At 37.0% G+C, this 19,028-nt stretch overlaps 2 protein-coding genes across 5 annotated transcripts; both read right to left on the reverse strand.

The window, feature by feature from the left end:
* Positions 1-68: 68 nt before the first annotated feature.
* On the reverse strand, positions 69-18,081 carry milt (trafficking kinesin-binding protein milt). 4 transcript variants are annotated; one of them, XM_066730938.1, is made up of 10 exons: positions 17,864-18,081; positions 15,362-15,466; positions 15,159-15,263; positions 4,140-4,216; positions 3,691-4,066; positions 3,367-3,602; positions 3,038-3,231; positions 2,710-2,940; positions 2,106-2,356; positions 69-1,683 (listed from the first exon to the last, which is right to left on the reverse strand). In XM_066730938.1, the coding sequence occupies exons 4-10, from the start codon at positions 4,188-4,190 to the stop codon at positions 500-502; spliced, it is 2,523 nt and encodes an 840-aa protein (XP_066587035.1). In that variant the 5' UTR covers positions 4,191-4,216; positions 15,159-15,263; positions 15,362-15,466; positions 17,864-18,081; the 3' UTR covers positions 69-499. The 4 variants fall into 4 exon arrangements, with proteins under 4 accessions (XP_066587035.1, XP_066587033.1, XP_066587032.1 ...); XM_066730936.1 differs by lacking the exon at positions 17,864-18,081 and adding an exon at positions 15,759-16,077; XM_066730935.1 differs by lacking the exons at positions 15,159-15,263; positions 15,362-15,466; positions 17,864-18,081 and adding exons at positions 5,021-6,201; positions 7,655-7,981.
* LOC136775832 (uncharacterized) lies at positions 9,166-13,860 on the reverse strand. The gene is made up of 3 exons (XM_066730941.1): positions 12,671-13,860; positions 10,189-11,247; positions 9,166-10,088 (listed from the first exon to the last, which is right to left on the reverse strand). Exons 2-3 carry the CDS (start codon positions 10,826-10,828, stop codon positions 10,051-10,053), a joined length of 678 nt encoding a protein of 225 aa, XP_066587038.1. The 5' UTR covers positions 10,829-11,247; positions 12,671-13,860; the 3' UTR covers positions 9,166-10,050.
* Positions 18,082-19,028: the final 947 nt, after the last annotated feature.

Here is a 19,028-nt window from a genome sequence, read left to right on the forward strand (position 1 = left end):
GTAACGATGCGAAAGCCTTAAAACTAAAGTCTTCCAATGAATACGTCTAAAATTCTTAATCTGAATTCACTAAGATCTCAAATATCTCTCATAATTAACTTTTGCTTCATAATAATCTTCATCCAAAAACCTGATTATGCTAAATAGTATCTTAAATATCGAAGTATCTCTGATAAATGTGCTCTTTTAACAATAGTCGTACAATAAAATCTGGTTATTTTCTCTTTCATCTTGACATAGGAATAAAACCGCCTAAACGATAAGTATAAAATCTTACGCAAACAATCACTCGTATTTGGCCTCGAAAATGACCAAAATTCAATCAATCGCACCGCGCACGAACATCGAATCCTTCGAAAATTATTTCTCGCAATCTGGTTCTAAATCGAATCTCCATAACTTAATTATACTTAACTTAAAACGCTTGCTAACAAAAAGTTTCGAGTTGCCAAAAAAAAAAAATTTATCAAAAAAGAAAAAAAATGTAATTTGTGTAAATCTAAAGCAATCCGCCCTTTCTGCCAAAGAGTAAAGAACTTATTGTGCCTAGAGCAGATTGCGCAGCAGATTCTTTAGTTACCGGAGGAGGAACGGTTTGTTTGACTTGACCAAGATCTGACCTCGTGGTCCTATTGGCACGTCGCTGCCTAGCTGACTTTGACCTCGTAAGGCTACCTTTACCATCCTCCTGGGATCTAGAACAAGATCCCTTGCTCTCCACGCCGCAAGGATTAAAAGTAGTAGGTTCCGAGCAAATGGAAGTCCCGGAAGATGATAATTTTTCGCTACTAACGCTCGAGGACATGGCGGAGGAGTTTTTGAGGAAGGTCAATTGGGCCATAGGACTTTCAGTGGACCTCCTGGTGCATAAAGAACCCTGAAGAGCCAATGGAGAGACCGAGCTACCAGTCGTTGTAGCCATAATTGCATCTATGCCAATCCTTTCAAGTTTTTCCACCAATCTAATGCCCGTTAATGCTTTTTTATCTGATCTTGAAAGAGCATTCTTGGATCTTTTTCTCCTGGGTGTAGGATCGCTAACGAAAGTTCTCATGAAGAGCTCAGCACCGGTATTTAGAAGATTTATAGGAATGGAGCTGAGAGGTGGTGGTGAACTCGGCCTAGTGGGAGGCGGCGTGGCATCCGGAGAATTACAAGGAGTCGCTGTGGGTGTGAAATTCTTGTCACCACTCGGAGTAGCCACGCATGAGGGTGTAACTGCTTTGATTCCTCTCTCGTTTAGCATTTTGGCTATCCCTAAATTAGTTGAGAAAGTCGACGTTGAGTTTCTTCTGCTGAGAGTCCTTGGCGTGCTCATTCCTGAATTGAAGGCACTGCTTGGAGCAGTCGCCACTCTACTTCCGGTGATACTAGTCGTATCTACTACGCTGGTATGGTCATCAGGGTGTAACACCGTACTGTTGGTGAATGTATAGACTGATCCTGTATCTTGGAACAATTTTCCTGGATTCGTGTACTCCTCGTCCTCCTCCAGGTCGGTCAGAGTGAAAGTTTCAAAGCCTAGATCCTCTAGGCCCCGGGCTCCTCGAGTTTTTACACCCGGACGCTCCTCCAGGAGGCCACCTAATGTAGGCGTCGCTAAATGCGTCCAATGACGCAACGTCTGCGACCCTTCCAAAGGCTTCACTATCTGCAGCTTCTCGGGTAATCTCCAGGTATTGCCTAAATCGTCCAAGAACATTCATTCATTGCACACCATGATCTCTTTTTTTAGCTTAACAGTACAGGTAACTGGATGTACAAATGATTTTTTAAATAAACTGATAAGAAAAATAAAAAAAGAAGTATTCTTTCGGAAAAAATTGAAGTTTACTAATACATAGAAGATGCAAATGAATTTTGATTGATAGCTTTATAGGAAAATGACAATAGGTCTGATTTCGTTGTCTGCACTTTTCACAGGTAGTGTATTTCAACGGTTGCATTAAGTATAATTTCTAAAGAAGTGCAGGCAACGAAAACAGAGACCTAAGTATAAAGGCAATGATTGAGTAAAAATTGCTGTTCAAATTGACGGTAGAAAAACAATAAAATGTACAAGGTACAAGTAAATATTGCAAAAACTGAATGGTTGCAATTGTTACCTGTGCTGTTACCACTGAATCCACTAAGGTTTCCTGTGCTACCAGTTGACATTATACTGTCTGGCGTACGACAGCCAAATGGTAAAAATGTCGGAGGTGAATGCATTCCTCCATCGTATTCGTAATTGTATCCCGCGCCAGTACTCAGGCATGCTCGTCGTACTATCACTTCCGCTGGGGTTAATCGGCGCAGAGCAGCCTCGAGGTCAGCTGCTCCTGGAGCTCCAGGTACACCAGTTTGTTGAGGACCCCTGGAAAAGCATTCATGAGTCACCAAATAATATCAGCAGTAATATGAACTGTGTTTACTTTGATAACATGCCACGTGCTAAGATTAAACTGATTTATATCTTTCAATTGGCATAAATATTTCATCATTTAATGTAAACTCTACAAACTATAGCATAGAATTTACTGCAATAGTCATAATTTGCATAATATAATTTTACGTTCCATACAAATGTAAATAACGTGGCACATGTAAAAAAAGACTATCAACAAATTTATCCATTCTGTAAAGATGTAATTCCAATTGAGTTTACAATAATCTTCATGAAATAGATTTACCAATACGTTGGAATTCATCTTAAAACAAATAGCTTACGGATATTCTTCAGAGTCCGTAACCAAAGAACCTTCGCTGTCACTTTGACCAGCAGAATCCAAATGGGGATAGCCATGAGATCTTATTTGTCCGCAACTCATTCGCGGTCCAGTTGAGCCACTTGATAACGTTGAGGTAGTCATTCCACCTATTCGTGGGAATTGATTTGCATCGCTTGTTGCATTCCTCGATGCGCTTCTCACCGTCTCAAATACTTTTTTGTACGTTGGCCTAACATCAACAGGTATTATATTCAATTTAAATTATTCCCAAAGTAAAAGTTTATACAGTCGTCATATGCAGTAAATGTTATAATAAAAAAACGTACATTCTATCAGGGATAATACCCGAATCCAAACTAAGCTCTGAATATAACGAGGACTCAAGTTCTGAGGCAATAGAGTCTGGCTGATGGATGGAGCCTATCGTGGAAAACAAAGGTCCTCCTCCTCTAACAGTAGGCATTCCTCGTTTTCTCTGCTTTCGAAGCTGTTCTTGCGTCTCGGTCAATAAATTGACCACCTGTAGGGAAAAGCAAATGTGATTAGATCAAATGGCATTGACTATTTGTTCTACTTTCTCATCGTTATGAAATGGCATTCGAGTAAACAAATAAATTAATTGATTGATCAATTAAATCGAGACAGAGAATTATACCTCAGTATATCTGTCCTTAAAATCAGCGAGTTCACTAGCCAATGTATTCTGATTATCCTTGGTAATGACTAGAGTTGCTCCTATCTCATCGTGCTCAGCTATAACTCGAGCCAACCTTAGTTCGGTTTCAGCGAGTTTCGCGGTTAGACTGATAATTTGCTCATGTTGCAACCGATTCTCCTCTTTCTGACGGCCAAGTTCTTCAGCAACAGCGTCTGCTTCCATATTTGCATTTGCTGAAATAATAATGTTAAAAATATCAACGAAACGGATTGCAATAACGGTTTCGTGTAAATTAAGAATTGAGTTGATTTTGAAAATTACCCAGTTGTGTGACCATATCTTTGACTAATCTGGCCTCTTGGGCTTCAGTATCGTCAGTTTCGCTTACGAGTTTAGAAAATTCCGTTCGCAACTGTTTGTTCTCGTCCTCAAGGCTGCTAATTTTCCGTTGCATCGTGTCAAGATTGATTCCGCGAAGACCAGTCGGCGTACCGACGTCCGAACTCGTCTCTTCAACATCGTTCGTTAAAATTTGTATCAGTTCTGTTTTCTTCGCTAGCTCGTAGCTGAGCTGCGTAATCTTCTCATTCGATTCCTTCAATTCTGATTCCAAAGTATTTACCGTACTCTCCAATTTCTGATTGTGCGTCAAAAGCTCCTTACCAATACGAGCCGTCAGTTCCAAATCTTTTTCCTTCTGCAAATTCAAGCAAATAATTAATGATACTAATAACAACATATTCTCATTAGCAAAATGTTACTAGCATTACCTCTTCTAGAAGCCTCGTGACTGCTTCTATGTCATTGTAAGCTTTGGTCATTTGGCTCACTCGGTTACTACATAAAACTGAAATGAGAAAATCGATGAATTAGCATCAGTTAAAAAAACTAACATAAATCTAATCAAGCGAGAAGAGTGAGAGGCCGGAGCGACGTTCTAATTTTCAATTCTCTACGTGCTACGTAACACACATACACACACATACACGCTCAGAAATGATAAATCCAGTGCTATATTCGATGAACTATCTAGTTTAAGAAGCGTGTACGTATGCAAATTGAACAATCGATATTACAAGATAAGTCTCATTGAAATTCATTATTTATCCGTACCAACGTTATTAATTATAATCATATGAGCTGTACAATGGGAGCTATTTCTATCACAAGTGGACGACAAATCTCGATGACGAATCATGATCAACCTCAAGGAATTTATTGTAATTAAAGAGGATCAGTGGTTCTCAGTAAAGATGAAATTCGCGGTGTGAAGAAGCTAAAAATCACAAAGAACAGCCGAAAATTGATATTATGCTATTGGTGAGATTAAGCATCAAAATAAAATTGTACAAAGACCAAATCAAGAGGCTTTGAAAAGAAATACGTGCGACTTTCAATGAAAGGAAAATAATATTTCTGGGAGGTTTAGTAGTGTCAAAAGGTAGGTTGACAGATATAGAATAGTATGCTAAGAGTGCATCTGAGGGAAATGCGAGGTCTTGCAGCTTGATGAAAGTTGATTGATGAGAAAGGACATTCCTGGCAAAATAAAAAAGCGAGAAGAAAATGGCGACGTGGATGACGGTGGAAAGAATACGTGCGAATTTTAGTAAAAGAAAAAAGTTTGATTTCTCAGAAGTATAGTACTGACAGGAGGTAGATCGACAGGTACAGGGTGCATCTGCGGGGGATGCTAGTAGGAAGATCGGAGAGCCAGCAGTGAGGCCCCCAGCAGGGGCACCGGCCCTTGCCGAGGGTACGACGTCCTCCACAGGACCATCACCGCTGTCCTTGTAATAATACACGTAGCCTTCGACATTCTGCTCCTCCTTGTGGCCTTGAACCTTTGAACCAACCTCAACAGCACTCTCCTTGGTACCCTTGGAACGATTCTCAGCCGTTTCTGCTTCCTTCACCCCATGACTTTGCACTTTGTCAAGGTCACCTGACCCACCAGTCCGGCAATTTTGATCTTGAACGTTCATTGGGACCACGGTTGGCAGATCGACAACCACTCGTCCTTCACCTCTACCGTACTCTTGCAAAGCGTTATCAGGGACTTCGGATTCGACGCTGTTTCTGGATTTGACCACCGGAAGGCCTCCCTCGTAACCGAGGTTCCATTTTTCTGACTCGCCGGAAGTAGCTTGAGGTAACCGAATGTCGTCGTCGTACTCGTACGGGTCATCGTCCTGGATGTTCGCTTCGAAGTTTCCGGTACAGCAACCACTTCCGATTTTAAGATTGATTGTCTGAGGACGTTTTGCTGATTCGTCCTTGATATTTGGATGTCTGGAGTTCAAGGCTTGTTGCGAATTCGGTGAGAAACTCGCAACTTCCGGTCCCCGGGAGCTACTTCCGGTTTCCCTTTTTCGAGTCGTAGAAGAAAGAGCTGATTTTTCCCGAGCCAGGGAAGTATCCGGAATGCACTCGGAGAACTCGTAACTTCCGGTTTTAAGATTGATTGTCTTTGGACGTCTTGCTGGTTCCTCTTTGACCTTCGGGGGTATGGAGTTCACCGATTGTTGCAAATTCAATGAGAAACTGGTCACTTCCGGTCCCAAAGAGCTACTTCCGGTTTCCGTTTTTTGATTCGTGAAAGAGACAGTTGGCTTTTCCTGAATCGGGGATACATCCGGGATGCACTCGGAGAACTCGAAGTAACCGATCCTATTATTTCCGGTGACGATGGTCCAAGGTCGTTCGTTGGAGGACTGCAAGGATTCCGATGGCCCGTCGCCGTCAGTGCACGACGACCGCCTCCTTGCCGCCTCCTCGCCGTCTTCCTCCAGAGCTTCCGGAATCCCCCAGCGGAAACCCCTCCTCCCCTAACTACCATAATACGCTTCATCTTATCTGATTTACTTATAGATTTTTTATTCTCACCTATTCTTATTTTATTCCTTCCCCTACCTTAATTTATCAAGCCTTTCCCTAATTCCGCGAAAACTCTTTGAAAACCACGCCACGCGTGCGGCCATATTGTTTTATTCTCCTATTTTTAGGTTATGTCTCGCTTTTATTATTCGCTTTGGATTCAGTCTCCGTGTCCCGAAACGTTGCTTTTTGCACGAATGTTTTTCGCAAAGCTTTTTATGGGATGCATTTCGACATACACGAAACCTAAGCGTTAGCAGTTTCTTGCTACAGCGGTCCAAGGTCAAGCTAGATGTGACGTCAGAGCAGAATAGCTCTGCAATCATCATAGCCCCAGATAAAGCTCGTTGATTGAATCTTATAATATACTTTAATATTCTAAGTTTATCTCTTTATGTTTTATAATTATCATAATTTCTCTTCAACTATTCTACTTAGCTTTCAAGTTTCACCTTGACTCTTTAATAAATTACCATTAAATTTCTTCACTTCGAACTAACTTTTGGTATATTCGATAATACGGGGGTATAATAGTTTATTACTTTTTTTAGTTCAATTTGCACTATTATTTTATCCAACTTCCTAGCTTGACATTGATTTTTAAATATTTTTTAGATTAAACAAAATTATTCTTTCTTGCTATTCAATGATTGGTTAGCAAAATGTGTAAATATCGAAAGGTTCTGTTAATTGGACTGTTGATTGGACTAAACTTTGGCGAAACGGGAGGCAATTTTTTTAATTCATGATGAACGTCTCTAGCCAGACTGATGTCAGGTGATTATTGATTTTCTTCAATTGCACGAGCTTGCATAAGACTAGGCGTCAAATTCTTTCTTTGTGTATATTTCTTCTTTTTTTATACCTCATGCACGTTAATATTTACACATCCATCATAAAAACTCGTTTCCCTAACAGCTACTGGAAAAAGCTCGAATTACCTAATAAATTTTCTTACCGACCTAACCTAATCACTCCCCTAAGTTTTAAGTCAAACTGTCGATTAAAAGCTTATTTGAAAAGGGTATGAAATAAGCACAATTAATTGATCATTTTTTAATACATTGAATTTCATCGATAAAAATTGGCAGAACCCGAGGCAGAACCGATATCGACAATTGAGTACGAAAATGGGAGAGCCCTGCATGATTTATCAATCGAATTAAGTCATTAGCGAGGAGACGTTAAAAAATGATAAAGAAGAAAATCCGGAAATGGCCACAGGCGAGCGACGGAAATTGTCAGGGGAAGGCGCAAAAAATCGAAAATTTTAGTCAGAAAAATAATGAACAAGTCGCTGTATTGTTATCGACACCTTATTCTATTGTGAAATTGCCGACAGTTGGATATAGGGACGACGTGATTATTTCGGTAAATTTTAAATAGATAAGAAAAAAGTTGTATTCACCATTAAACAAGCCGTGCCAATCCCAGGACTAGCTGCAAAATCCGTGAGACGTCAAAAAAAATCTCACCACAATCGGCGTAAACAGCGAATATCCAATTTCGTCACTTTTTAACGAAGAATTCACCGGAGGTTGAAGAAAATTACGCGGGAAATTGGAACCAAAGTTACGGACGTATTTTGAGCATTTTTCGATATTGACAGTTGATAATTGGCCGAAGGTGGACGGAAAGAAAGTCTCAAGATCGCAGTGATACGAGTGATTGATCCGCCATGTTTGGATATACTTAAGAAACGGAATGGACCGGAACGAACGGAAAATGGAACGCCCATGCAGAAAAATCTGAAATGGAACGCGAAAACTGTCATTGCGCGCGCAATTGAAACTTGTTGAAGTCTCGCCAGGATTGCTGATAACAGCGAATATCTAGTCAGTTCCCGGCCAAAGGATGGCTCGGATGTTTGTGAAAATTGCAGGAAATTTGGATATGAGATTAAGAATATCTCTTCAAGATTTTTCAATATTGACAAAATACGAAAAAGGGGAGTTCTAAAGTAGCTATAAATACTAGGATGATTGATCCGCCATGTTCGAATGTTCCATGTTCAGAAAATGGAACGCGAAATAAATGCGCGCGCAATTGAAACTTTGTAGAAATCTGGGAGTGGCATTGCTTTATCTATTAATACGCTATATTTATAGATTCTTAAAATAAAACATTATTTAAGTTATTTTTGTTACAAATAAAGTAAATATAAAAATCATGGAGAATAATATACGAATCTGTAGAATAACTAGAAATACTTATTCTTGGCGGGAGCTTTGATTTTACATATGACTCTAATTACAAAATACGCTTTCTTTTAAATCCCATACTTTTAATGGGAACTTTTTTTTTAATTTTATCAAATTCGTATGTAATAATAAAAATAAAGTATATTTTTCTTACGACGTAACAAAGCTGGTATATAATATATATAAAAACAGCTTCACGATAAATTGTAAAAAATAATAGTGAACTTGTGATATAATGTGAATTTTTAAGGTTAATACAGATATGATTTAAAAATTGATCGAGCGTGAAACGATTTTATCAGCCGATGAGACGCATGAAATGAAAGCAGATAATTAAAAAATGTAATTCTGGAAATAGCAGGAGTCCAATGAAATTATAAAATGAGTTTAGGAAATTTTCCAAGCGAATTACTCGAGACTGGAATGAAAATCTATTGAAAAAGAAAGAGAGAGAGAGAGAGAGTGACGCTATGAAAGGGAAAGGGGTAAACCAGCTGCGCGAATTAAAGGGAAGATGCGCAAAGCACTGCAGATGATTTATTTCTGTCTCGACTTAAAAAGCCTTTCCAGAAAATTAGTCGACCACTGAGAAATGCACTGAAAATCTTTTGAACGTGAAACAGATTGACCTTGACTAATCTCTAAAGAGCGAACCTAATCGATTACTGGAAACTCTTGAAAATCTCATTTGATAAATACAATTTGATATTAATCCAGACTTGAATTTAAAACTATAAATCTTTTAGCTATAATTCAATAAAAAAAAAAATACCTTATATGGAACACAACAAATTTAATTAATAATTTCAATAAGCTTCACTAGGACAAACGCACAGTCGTTGCAAAATTGTATTTCTACATGAAGAAACATCAGAAACAATTTTCTTTTTATATAACGAGTCCAATATTGCTATTACGACTCGGGTACATTATATTGCAAAAGGGATATTACGGTAATTGCAAAACAGTAGTTCATGTATAGATAACAAACGATAATGGTCACATCGGAATAACGGTACTGTATTCTTGTGTTCGCACAGGGTAAATAATAATTATGAGAAACGATCTAATGGGAATCTCAGTGATCTCAGCATTAGTAGAAAGAGCAAATATTATGGGAAGTATTATTGTATGTAATAATCGAAGTTCAGAGCTTTCACACGTCCCTCTATAATTGAAAATTTACATTTATGAAGTTTTCTAAGCTGTTCAACATATTTGTAGAATAAACTGGGCAATAACAGTATTTCTAACTGTTTATGGTTGTTTGAATCACCCCTAAGATTTATTTGAGCCAAACATGTTTATTTAGGTCTCTTTCTACCTGCAATGGTTGGTTTTCAGGGGTGACGTGACGACCAAGCAAAAGTACACAGGTATAAACGTTATTACTGCTGGTAAGTGTGCAGATAGTCGGTAATATAATGCGACCAGTTCAGGTTCGAATAACGAAGAATAATGGCTACTTCGAAGCAACGATTCTCTTGTATTAATGTCGCATAGAAAAAATTGTTATCATGGAGAATATTATTATTATGCGTCAATTGAACTTAAGGGGCTTCCCAGATCCATGAAGAATTAAAGTTAATACTTATTAAACCTTTCAGGTAAAATTTTGTACGTCCAAATCCTTCAACGTGTCTACAATTTTAAAGAAAGGTAAATAAAGGAAGTTGAGGAAGAGACAAAGATTAATTTGGAAGAGAAGAAAGAAAAATTGAAGATAATGAAGGATCGGTACCTTGGCTCAGGAGGATATTTCTGATAACCCTGATGTAAATTCTGCCATGTTTCGTGCGTGCTACGTGGTAGAGGAAATCTGAGAGGTCTCCGTGGCCTTCGTGGATGTCGGCCTCTTCAAGAAGTTCTCGAAGAGACTCGACCCGTTCATCGGAGGTGCTGCGATCATCCTCGAAATCCTTGCTTTCCAAGTAATCTACCACGCTGGAATTTTCCCATTGAAAATTGTCCACTTGAACACTGGGCTTATTGGGCCCGCCATAGGAAACGTCCAGGGCAAGTTCCTGGAACGTTTTTGAATTCGGCACACACCACCTGGCATTTTCAACGTCCCAACAAGCGTCTTCAGAATTTTCCTCGGGTTTTCTCAAAAACTCAGAGATTTTCGAGTTTATTTTTGTGTCGCTTTCCCCATCCGCAAAATCATAAAGTTTCGTGAAGTTTTGAAGTTCAACCGATGGCTGTTCTTCCGAGCTCAAAAAATTAGAATCCTTTGCATGACATTGAACTTGAGTAAAATCGCCACTGGAGTTCCTTTCGAAGTCTTGAAGTTGGCAAATTCCGCTGGAGTTTTGAAGTTCAGCCGATGACCCATCATCCGGGTCTTCGTCGGTTTTTCTCGGGAATTGAGAACTCTTCATGTCACATTTCACTTTGGCAAAATGGCAGCGAAATTGCCAGCACGTCAATAATCTTTGTGTGTAAACACCGATAAGATTTATATCTCTCCATTAATTATCGAATAGCATTTCTTATTCCCCTCTGTTATTGTCGCTCAGTAATCCCTACAGGCTTTAGCTCGCTTCACCGCGAACAATTAGGAAGCTTCCACGAAAGCACCGTGCTCGACGCAGCAGTACTCGGAACTGCCTAGAGTTTGTTTGGATCTGGTTTTTTCAAAATGTGTGCCACGTAGCGTATATTATTGGATGAGAGTGTATCGATCGTTGCAGTCACTGACATTTTCCTACTTTGCCACACTGTGTTTATGTCGCATTAAAACTTTTCTCTCTTGATAAATCAAGCCACTAACGGGAACTCGCCTTTTCAATTATTCTCTCTAAAATGAAAAACTCTTACCGATGTATCCACCAATTTGTATTCATAAAATAATACATATAGATACAAATTATAGGATAAAGGACAGTTACTAAATATAAGGATAGTTTACGAATTGCTGGGAATTGGCACAAGGAATTAATAACTATATACGATTAATAATTGTTATGGGATACAAGGCTGATGCACCGGCTGATATACGATTTCTGTAAGTAACCATTAGTTTCAACGATTCATATGTCTCAATCGACCGGAAGTTCTTTCCTCGAGAGTCATTCGTTTTTTAGCGCGCGAATTCTGATTGCTGGATGAGGAAAAATAATTAAAACTGTCGACGAAGACTGAAGAGATGCAAGATTAACGTTTCAAAACAATAGAGGGGGATTATCGATTACCCGTTGTTGTTAAAAAGATATATTTGTTAAAAAAGAAATATATACGGTGATCGATTATCCGTAGGAGTAAATTTATCCGTCGGATCTAATGAGGGTTTGAGCTTTTGGCATTCGACTCGTTAAATCATTATTGAGATTAAGCACAATAATAGAAGGAGACATGATTCTTTCACCGTCCACATGTCGCATGTTACATAATGAGATAATGCGTTTCTTTGCGTTACGACTATACTTTTATCTGTCGTTCTACATGGAAATGCGTCGACCTCGATAGAACTTCGATCATTAACGTTCCCAAGCCGACGTCAATATTTGATTAAAACCATTTCCAAAAATATTAGACCGCTTTTTCCTCGCTTTTAAGATTCTTGAAGAGAAAAGAAAAATTACAAGTTCACGTAGACGAATACCAAACAATCTTCTATCCTAAAGCGTCTCGTGTTCTATTTTGGGGATGGAGATAATTGTATGGCTGAAAGGCGTTCTTCACTCGTTTTGAAAAAAAAAAAAAAAAGAAGCGAGTAAACAAGAAATTGCCGAACGTAAATTGGGAATGTAAACTGTCGCTCGAGTACGTGATAGTTTTACATAACATTGTCAAAATAAATCACACGACCGCAATAAGTCTAGTTCCATCCGCGAAACAAGGCCATAAATAGTGGGGGGAATAAATAAAAATATTTTTGAGAATAGTTACTTTTGAAATTAATTGTATAATCAAAGCAGGAAAATAACTATAAAGAATGTAAGAAAAATGAAGATATTTGATTATACGAAGCTGGAAAGAACTTGTAGCAAGGTCAAAATATTCCGAATTTAGGGTTAGTATGACCTAACCTCAACTCACCGGTGCACAGCATCCGAAAATGAACTCTTACCCCACGAGAAACGTTCTTACTTGTGAAAATTGGAAACTGTGAAAAGCATGGAAAGGGATGGAAAGTTGGATTTTTAGGGTTATGTGAATTTTCAGATCAATTTAGGAAAGAGAGAAAGGTCGATAAATGAACGCAATGACGCGAAACTCACCGAAGCACGTGAGACTAATCGTTAATAACACTGCACTCCTGCCAATTCACGATTTACCACTGACACAAGTTCACTCGGCATCGGCAGGAGAGCGTGTTTGGACTGCCAGTCACTTCTCTACTGAGTGACCGTTGAACGCTCCCAACTTCTAATATCAACCTGAAAATTCCAACGTTCCCCCACCCATTCCAAGTTCCAAGTTCCTTTTCTTATCGCGATCTCGCCCCCTTACCCTCTGTCTCACGATCGTATAAAGGTAATTTCTTAACTTTATTTTAAAATTGTAACAAACCTGTATCTCAAAAATTTTAGCAATTGTTATATTACTTATTTTATAATAGTAATGATATCAATTACATATTAAATCATTGTGTAAATTATAATATTATTTAATTTTTAATAATATAATTTTTGAATAATGGAACAGATATGTTAATGTTCTTATGGTTTAAATAAATAAATATTAAAGCTATAACACAGGATCAATTATTTTTATATGAAGCAGGATTAATCGAAAATGGTTCATTAAATCATTGGAGAAATATTGGTTCATTCAGAAATTTTTGGTTCTAGTTTCAGTTGTTCCTTCGGTTTACTAGTAAATATTCTCATACAGGACATTGAACGCGAAGGAGATGCGCGACACGCCACATTCCACAATCTCGCATGTGTGTTCCTACACTCCCCCCTCTTGAGGTAATACCTGTCTGCCTGCCCATCCAGAACGAGTCTCTCTCTCTCCCTCTTTCTAATCCAATTTTCCTGAGTATAAATAAAAACAAGCTGCAGTTGAAGAGGCATTAGAATTTCATTGACTTCTCACATCATTGCAATACACTAATAATCAATTTTCTATTCATTTCATCTAAAAGTTTATCTTTACAATTGAAATAAGTTATATTACCATTAAAGGTACTCAACAAATTTTCTATTTTAAGACAACAATGGGAGAGTGAAAATTCTTATAGAAAGTATCGAATGACAGTAGAGTCCTGGAAATACTACAAATAAGAAAAGGGAACAATCTGCATTTCATTTCATTAATGTCTATTATGTATGCCCATAAAAGTCAGTAGCTCTTCTTATCAATCAAGTGGACTAAGTGTGCGTATTCCTAATACGTAATAAATCCTTTCATTTTCTTCCTGACTACCATTGAAGTCTTCCATAAAAAAAATTATAATATTCAATAAAAAAATACAAGCTATACAACCTACAATCTCCTACAACAAATCAGATCTTAAAATATACTCCCAATTACAGAATAATATATGCAATAAAATAATTAAATTTCATAACAGTCATTATGAATAGAGGTAAATGATTCATGAATTGAAACAAATTACATTAAAAAAAAAGAAGATTATTAACAAACTCCCATTACCCAAACGATTATAGAATAAAATTTCACCATTGTATTAATTTACAAGAAAACTTGAAAAAACATCTGAGATTCCCATAATAAAGTGGAAAGTTTTGTCGCTGTAAACAGGTTTAATAACTATGAAAATGGTTGATTTCCGGAAGCGAAACAAAGGGAAAGACACGTGAGACAGGAATAAAATGAGAAGTCCCTCCAGCGCGAATGGCGAGTGGGGAAAAGTGTTAATATGGCTTCCTTGAATGAAATTTCACCGCTTGGGATTGTGCTAGGTCGAGGCATCATGAAAATTTGCTTAAATGCTAATGCCAAGTGGCTCCCTGTCTTGACGAGGGAGCGAAGAACCGGGGCGACAAATGCTTTCAGCTACCGTAACGATGGATAATAGACGAGGGGAAGCCTTGAGAGACTTCTCATTATTACCAAGTACATGTTACATGAGGTTACTCTTACTTACTAAAAGAAAAGAAAAATAATAAACTCGTTCCACGAATAGAAATTAATTACTGATGAGTTCAGATCAATAAAAAAATTGGAATAATGAAGGAATTGGCTTTTCAATTGATTCCAGTTTTTAGTTTAACGAACGTGACTAATGAAGGTTTCTCGGTGTAAAATTAGGTGTCATTTGACTAATAGCAGGAAGTGTGAAGCATCCTCCGGCTCCTATTATTTTCTAGTCGACGCATAATCGTCAAATTGGTATTGAGTATCAGCCATCCATCATCACTGAACGGGAAAAGGAAGCAAAGAATGCATTTTTCATGCGCCGATTACCAAAGAGGTCTTCGCATATGCTCGGCAATTGTTCTTTCCACAGCACTGATAATTATGAAAATAAACAAAATCAAATTATGCAAATGTAATTATGCACACGAGACGTTTATAGAAACTTGTCTTCGTGAGCTTCTTAGCTCTTGACGCATTGGATAATTTTATATTACGAATAATTCACTTATTAGCTAATAAAGAGTGATTCTCCCACAACAGTACAGTTAAGCTTTACAATCCTTCTGCTGAATTTTATTATCGTTCGCTCTCAGCCTCTCTTCTTGAGAAAATACCACAGGAAAAAAACACCGTGGAGCAATTTTAATTTTTACTCACGGAAGTAATTTAGTGTCTCTCGGATCTGATCCGGTGATAATTTCAGGTCTATGTCCAAAGTTTGCAGAGCTGGCGAGGGTATGAACCAATCGGCATTCTCGTATCCTGCAAATATATGGAAAATTATTTATCTGTTACGCTAATGCTATTTTTATTAATTTATATTAAATTGAAATTGTTGGGAAGAATGAATATATTTTTACCATGAAACTCTGTAAGAGTATCTGCTCTAAGACGATATCGAGGAATTTGTTCTTCCAGCAAACTGATTATTTCCACTTCCGGCAATTCCCCTCCACTACACACCTCTGTAAATAAAAAGAAAAATTATTAATACATAAACATCGAGATAAGAGTGTGAGGCGCAAAGCGTGGGATAATTTAATCAATTAAAAATACAAATTAATGAAAATTTATAGGATCTGTTGCATTTCTATTCACAAGAGATTCCAGGTGCTGCCACACATCGGGAATCACATAAACTCATAAATTAGTTCACAAGGTAAGTGAGAGACTTCTCACACCTTGGCAAATTGAAGATAATGCAATTTTAGCAGAAAAATCAATTAAGCTCCATCCTTCTCCATAATTACATCATACCGTCTCGCCATTTACTAAGAATCTCATCACGTTTTTTTAAGAGGCCCTTCAACCTAGCCGGACTCTTTGGTTTTTCAGTTTTGCTGCTTCCCAGAAACATTTTCCACGAGAAGTCCCATCGTTCCACGATAAATTCCAAAATTTATGGGATGTAACCATAGTTCATTGCCCGGTGGAAATTTATATAATCACAGTCACTGGATATTTCTATCTTGATATTCCTCATGCTTCTCAATACTGATTCATCCAATTGCACCGTTACTGAATTCTTCCTGAAATATTCTTCAAGAATGTTGACAATTGTATGATTTTGTGACTCGAATCTAACCAAAGACGAGGAAGAGCTCGATAAAACTCTTGTACACCAGGCGAAGGACTGAAGAAAATAGACGCGTCTACTCATTATTGGAATTTTGCCAATTTTCATGCCTGATCACTCGATAATCAACTATGAGAAGCCCTTAAAGAATATCGAGAGTACAGTTCTATACCAAAACTCGATAAACAATACCTTAGCTCTGTCAAGAATTACAATATAAAATTAAAATTTTCAAAAATTCTACCAGACTCAAAAAAGCATTAATTGAAACCATCTCAAACATCTGAAATTAATTAATGATTCAATTGAACTGAAATTAAATGATGTATCATTACTGTTCAATTGTCATAAAAGAGTTGAATGAAAAATAGTTTTACACAATTCCAGCTACATTCCACTCATATAAATATGAAAGTAAAATTTTTTATGATTGAATTGTAAAATAATTAATTAGTAGCAAATTGAAACGATCGGTAACAAACGTTTTCATTCGTAGGATTCTTAGAAGTGTTTCTATCAATTAGACAGTGGAACAGAAATTTAATAGCTTGTGCTAGAAGACACTTTCGTATTTATGGTGATGACATAGATTACAAAGTTCCTGGCCGGCGGTGTTAAATAAGCTGAGCAACTTGAAATGCATATAGACAGCAGCAGCGGCAGATACGTTATATAATCCGCAGAAATAAATTCGTCTCGTGCATACGTGACCAAACTGCCTTTCTCAAAACTGATGATGCGTAAAGTAACAGAACTGCACCAGATTATCAACGAAATTTTTAAGCGATAAGCAGACCCACCTTTCTCCTAACAAAAGCATTCACCTTGTTTAGTATAATAATAATCCAGATATTCTTCTTCCAATTTTTAATATGTTAATAACCATTGATAGGGTTAAACAATGAGAGAATAATAATAAAACAAGAAATATTCTTGTACTGAGTGGTAAAGAGAGTGAGAAATTTCTGAAAAAGCCTTGAGTGCAAAGAAAATTGTTAACAAACGATCCGAGATAAAAAATGAAAAGGAACGATCATATGCACGTGGTCGCGGTTTGAAAAATTTCTTTGACATATTTTATAAGAGGAATTCCCCTGGAAATGATGATGGTAATGATAATGATTATGATGCAGGTAATGATGAATGATGATGATTGCATATGGTGGTAGTGGTAATAATGATGATGATAATACTGGTTGCGGTAATGGTAATGATGATGATGATGATGATGATGATTAAAATAACGATAATGAGAAAAACGAATATGACGTAGTATATGGACCATCTAAAAGTAATCATCATTTACCGCAGGCCAATGGGAAACACCATAAGAATCTCCGTGAAGATTATAAGACTCGGTTCTCGCTTCGCCAAAGCCAGTTTCTCGTGAACCTTTCAACAAACGCGATCGAATCCATCCTAATATGAAGATCTTTAGCCCTAAAATTTTCTCATTCGAAAAACATCGTATTCCGAAATAGTTACGGCCATGTGAACGTTGCATCGAGTGTTCTACAATCATCCCACCTTGTGGATTACCATTGAGCTTTCAACTGAGTATGTTGTTTACAGTTATATTGTTTATATAATGTGCTATAATGAAATATTACGAAATAAGCTAATATTCAATGTAGTCCCTTGGTTCCTTGAATTAGTATACAATGGTTTAATTAGTAGCATTCTTCTGACTATAGTTTGAATGTTAGTTTGATACATTCCAAGATATATATCAGCTTTCGATGAATTAAAGCAGCTGTAGTATTCACCACAGTGTTATAAAACATACCAGTAATAGTTTCAGCGTCCTTGGTAACAACTGTAGGTGTAGTAGGGAGGGTGACTATTCTGTTACGTTTAGCCCGAAGAGCCTGCAAGGTTGCCCTTGCTGATGGTGAGACCTTCAGGGCGGTAACTGGTGGCAGAGGGAAATCTTCGGCCCTGTTTGGACCGACATCCTCCAAGTTGGCCAGCTTGAATGGTATTGCTTTAAGCTGGCTCACTTCACCTTCCTGTAATTTCAATAATTCATCATTTCAAATAGTTCTAGACTTAACACTATTAGATGGCAGTATTATGGCTTCAGTTTGTATTAGGTAAAAAGGTCACTGCCACCAAATCTCATTAGAAGCAGCTATCTAAGAATAAGCTATTCCTAAATTTTGGCTTACCATTTAAGTTGCTATCTTTAGATTTCATTAGCACATTTAGAGTTTTATTTTAATATTTGTTTTAATAATTTTTAAGTATAAGTAGTCATATTGTACAAAATTGTAAAAATGTCAGCTTACCGTGACGTATTATGAATTTATTGGTTTCCACAAGGGAAACCACAGTGATCACCAGTAGAAGGATCCGTAATAACACTAAAAACAATTTAAAACTGTTACTAGATTTATTATTTACATTCAATTAGTTCTATTGATATAGTTAATCAAATAAATAATCTAAATTGTTTGCTACATTTCTAACATTCCATAACATATTCGCAGTACAATATAATGATTTGATTTTAGAACAAAACTAATACTTTGTAGGTTATATGAAATCTGTTTGAACCCAACCATAACAGATTGCAAAGAACAGATTTACTGTCAGAATTTACTTAGCTAACATTAACATTACAGAGACTATCAGCCAAATTAAAAATAATAAATACAAATGCAAACAAAGTAAAAATGAAGAAATTTTTCTGATGTTATAAAATATGTTTTTGATTATTATACGTCCTAAAGTGAGACATTCATGCTATAGATATTGAAGATTATAAAGAATTCCTTGCAGGAAGAAGAAAAGAAACATTCTTTTAAAAAGCATGACAAAATTATAACCAAAAGTTTACAAAAGTATAAACATACACAAACAAAAATTAAATAAAAAGATAGCTATTAAAAAATATATAAGTCAGTTCCAATAAAACTGAAGGGGTATAAATACTAATACAAAATACAAAA

This window comes from Prorops nasuta, unplaced genomic scaffold (assembly GCF_024137725.1).
Source record: "Prorops nasuta isolate Cenicafe-Biocafe unplaced genomic scaffold, Cenicafe_Pnas_1.2 PNAS00008, whole genome shotgun sequence".
Classification (NCBI taxonomy): Eukaryota; Metazoa; Arthropoda; class Insecta; order Hymenoptera; family Bethylidae; genus Prorops; species Prorops nasuta.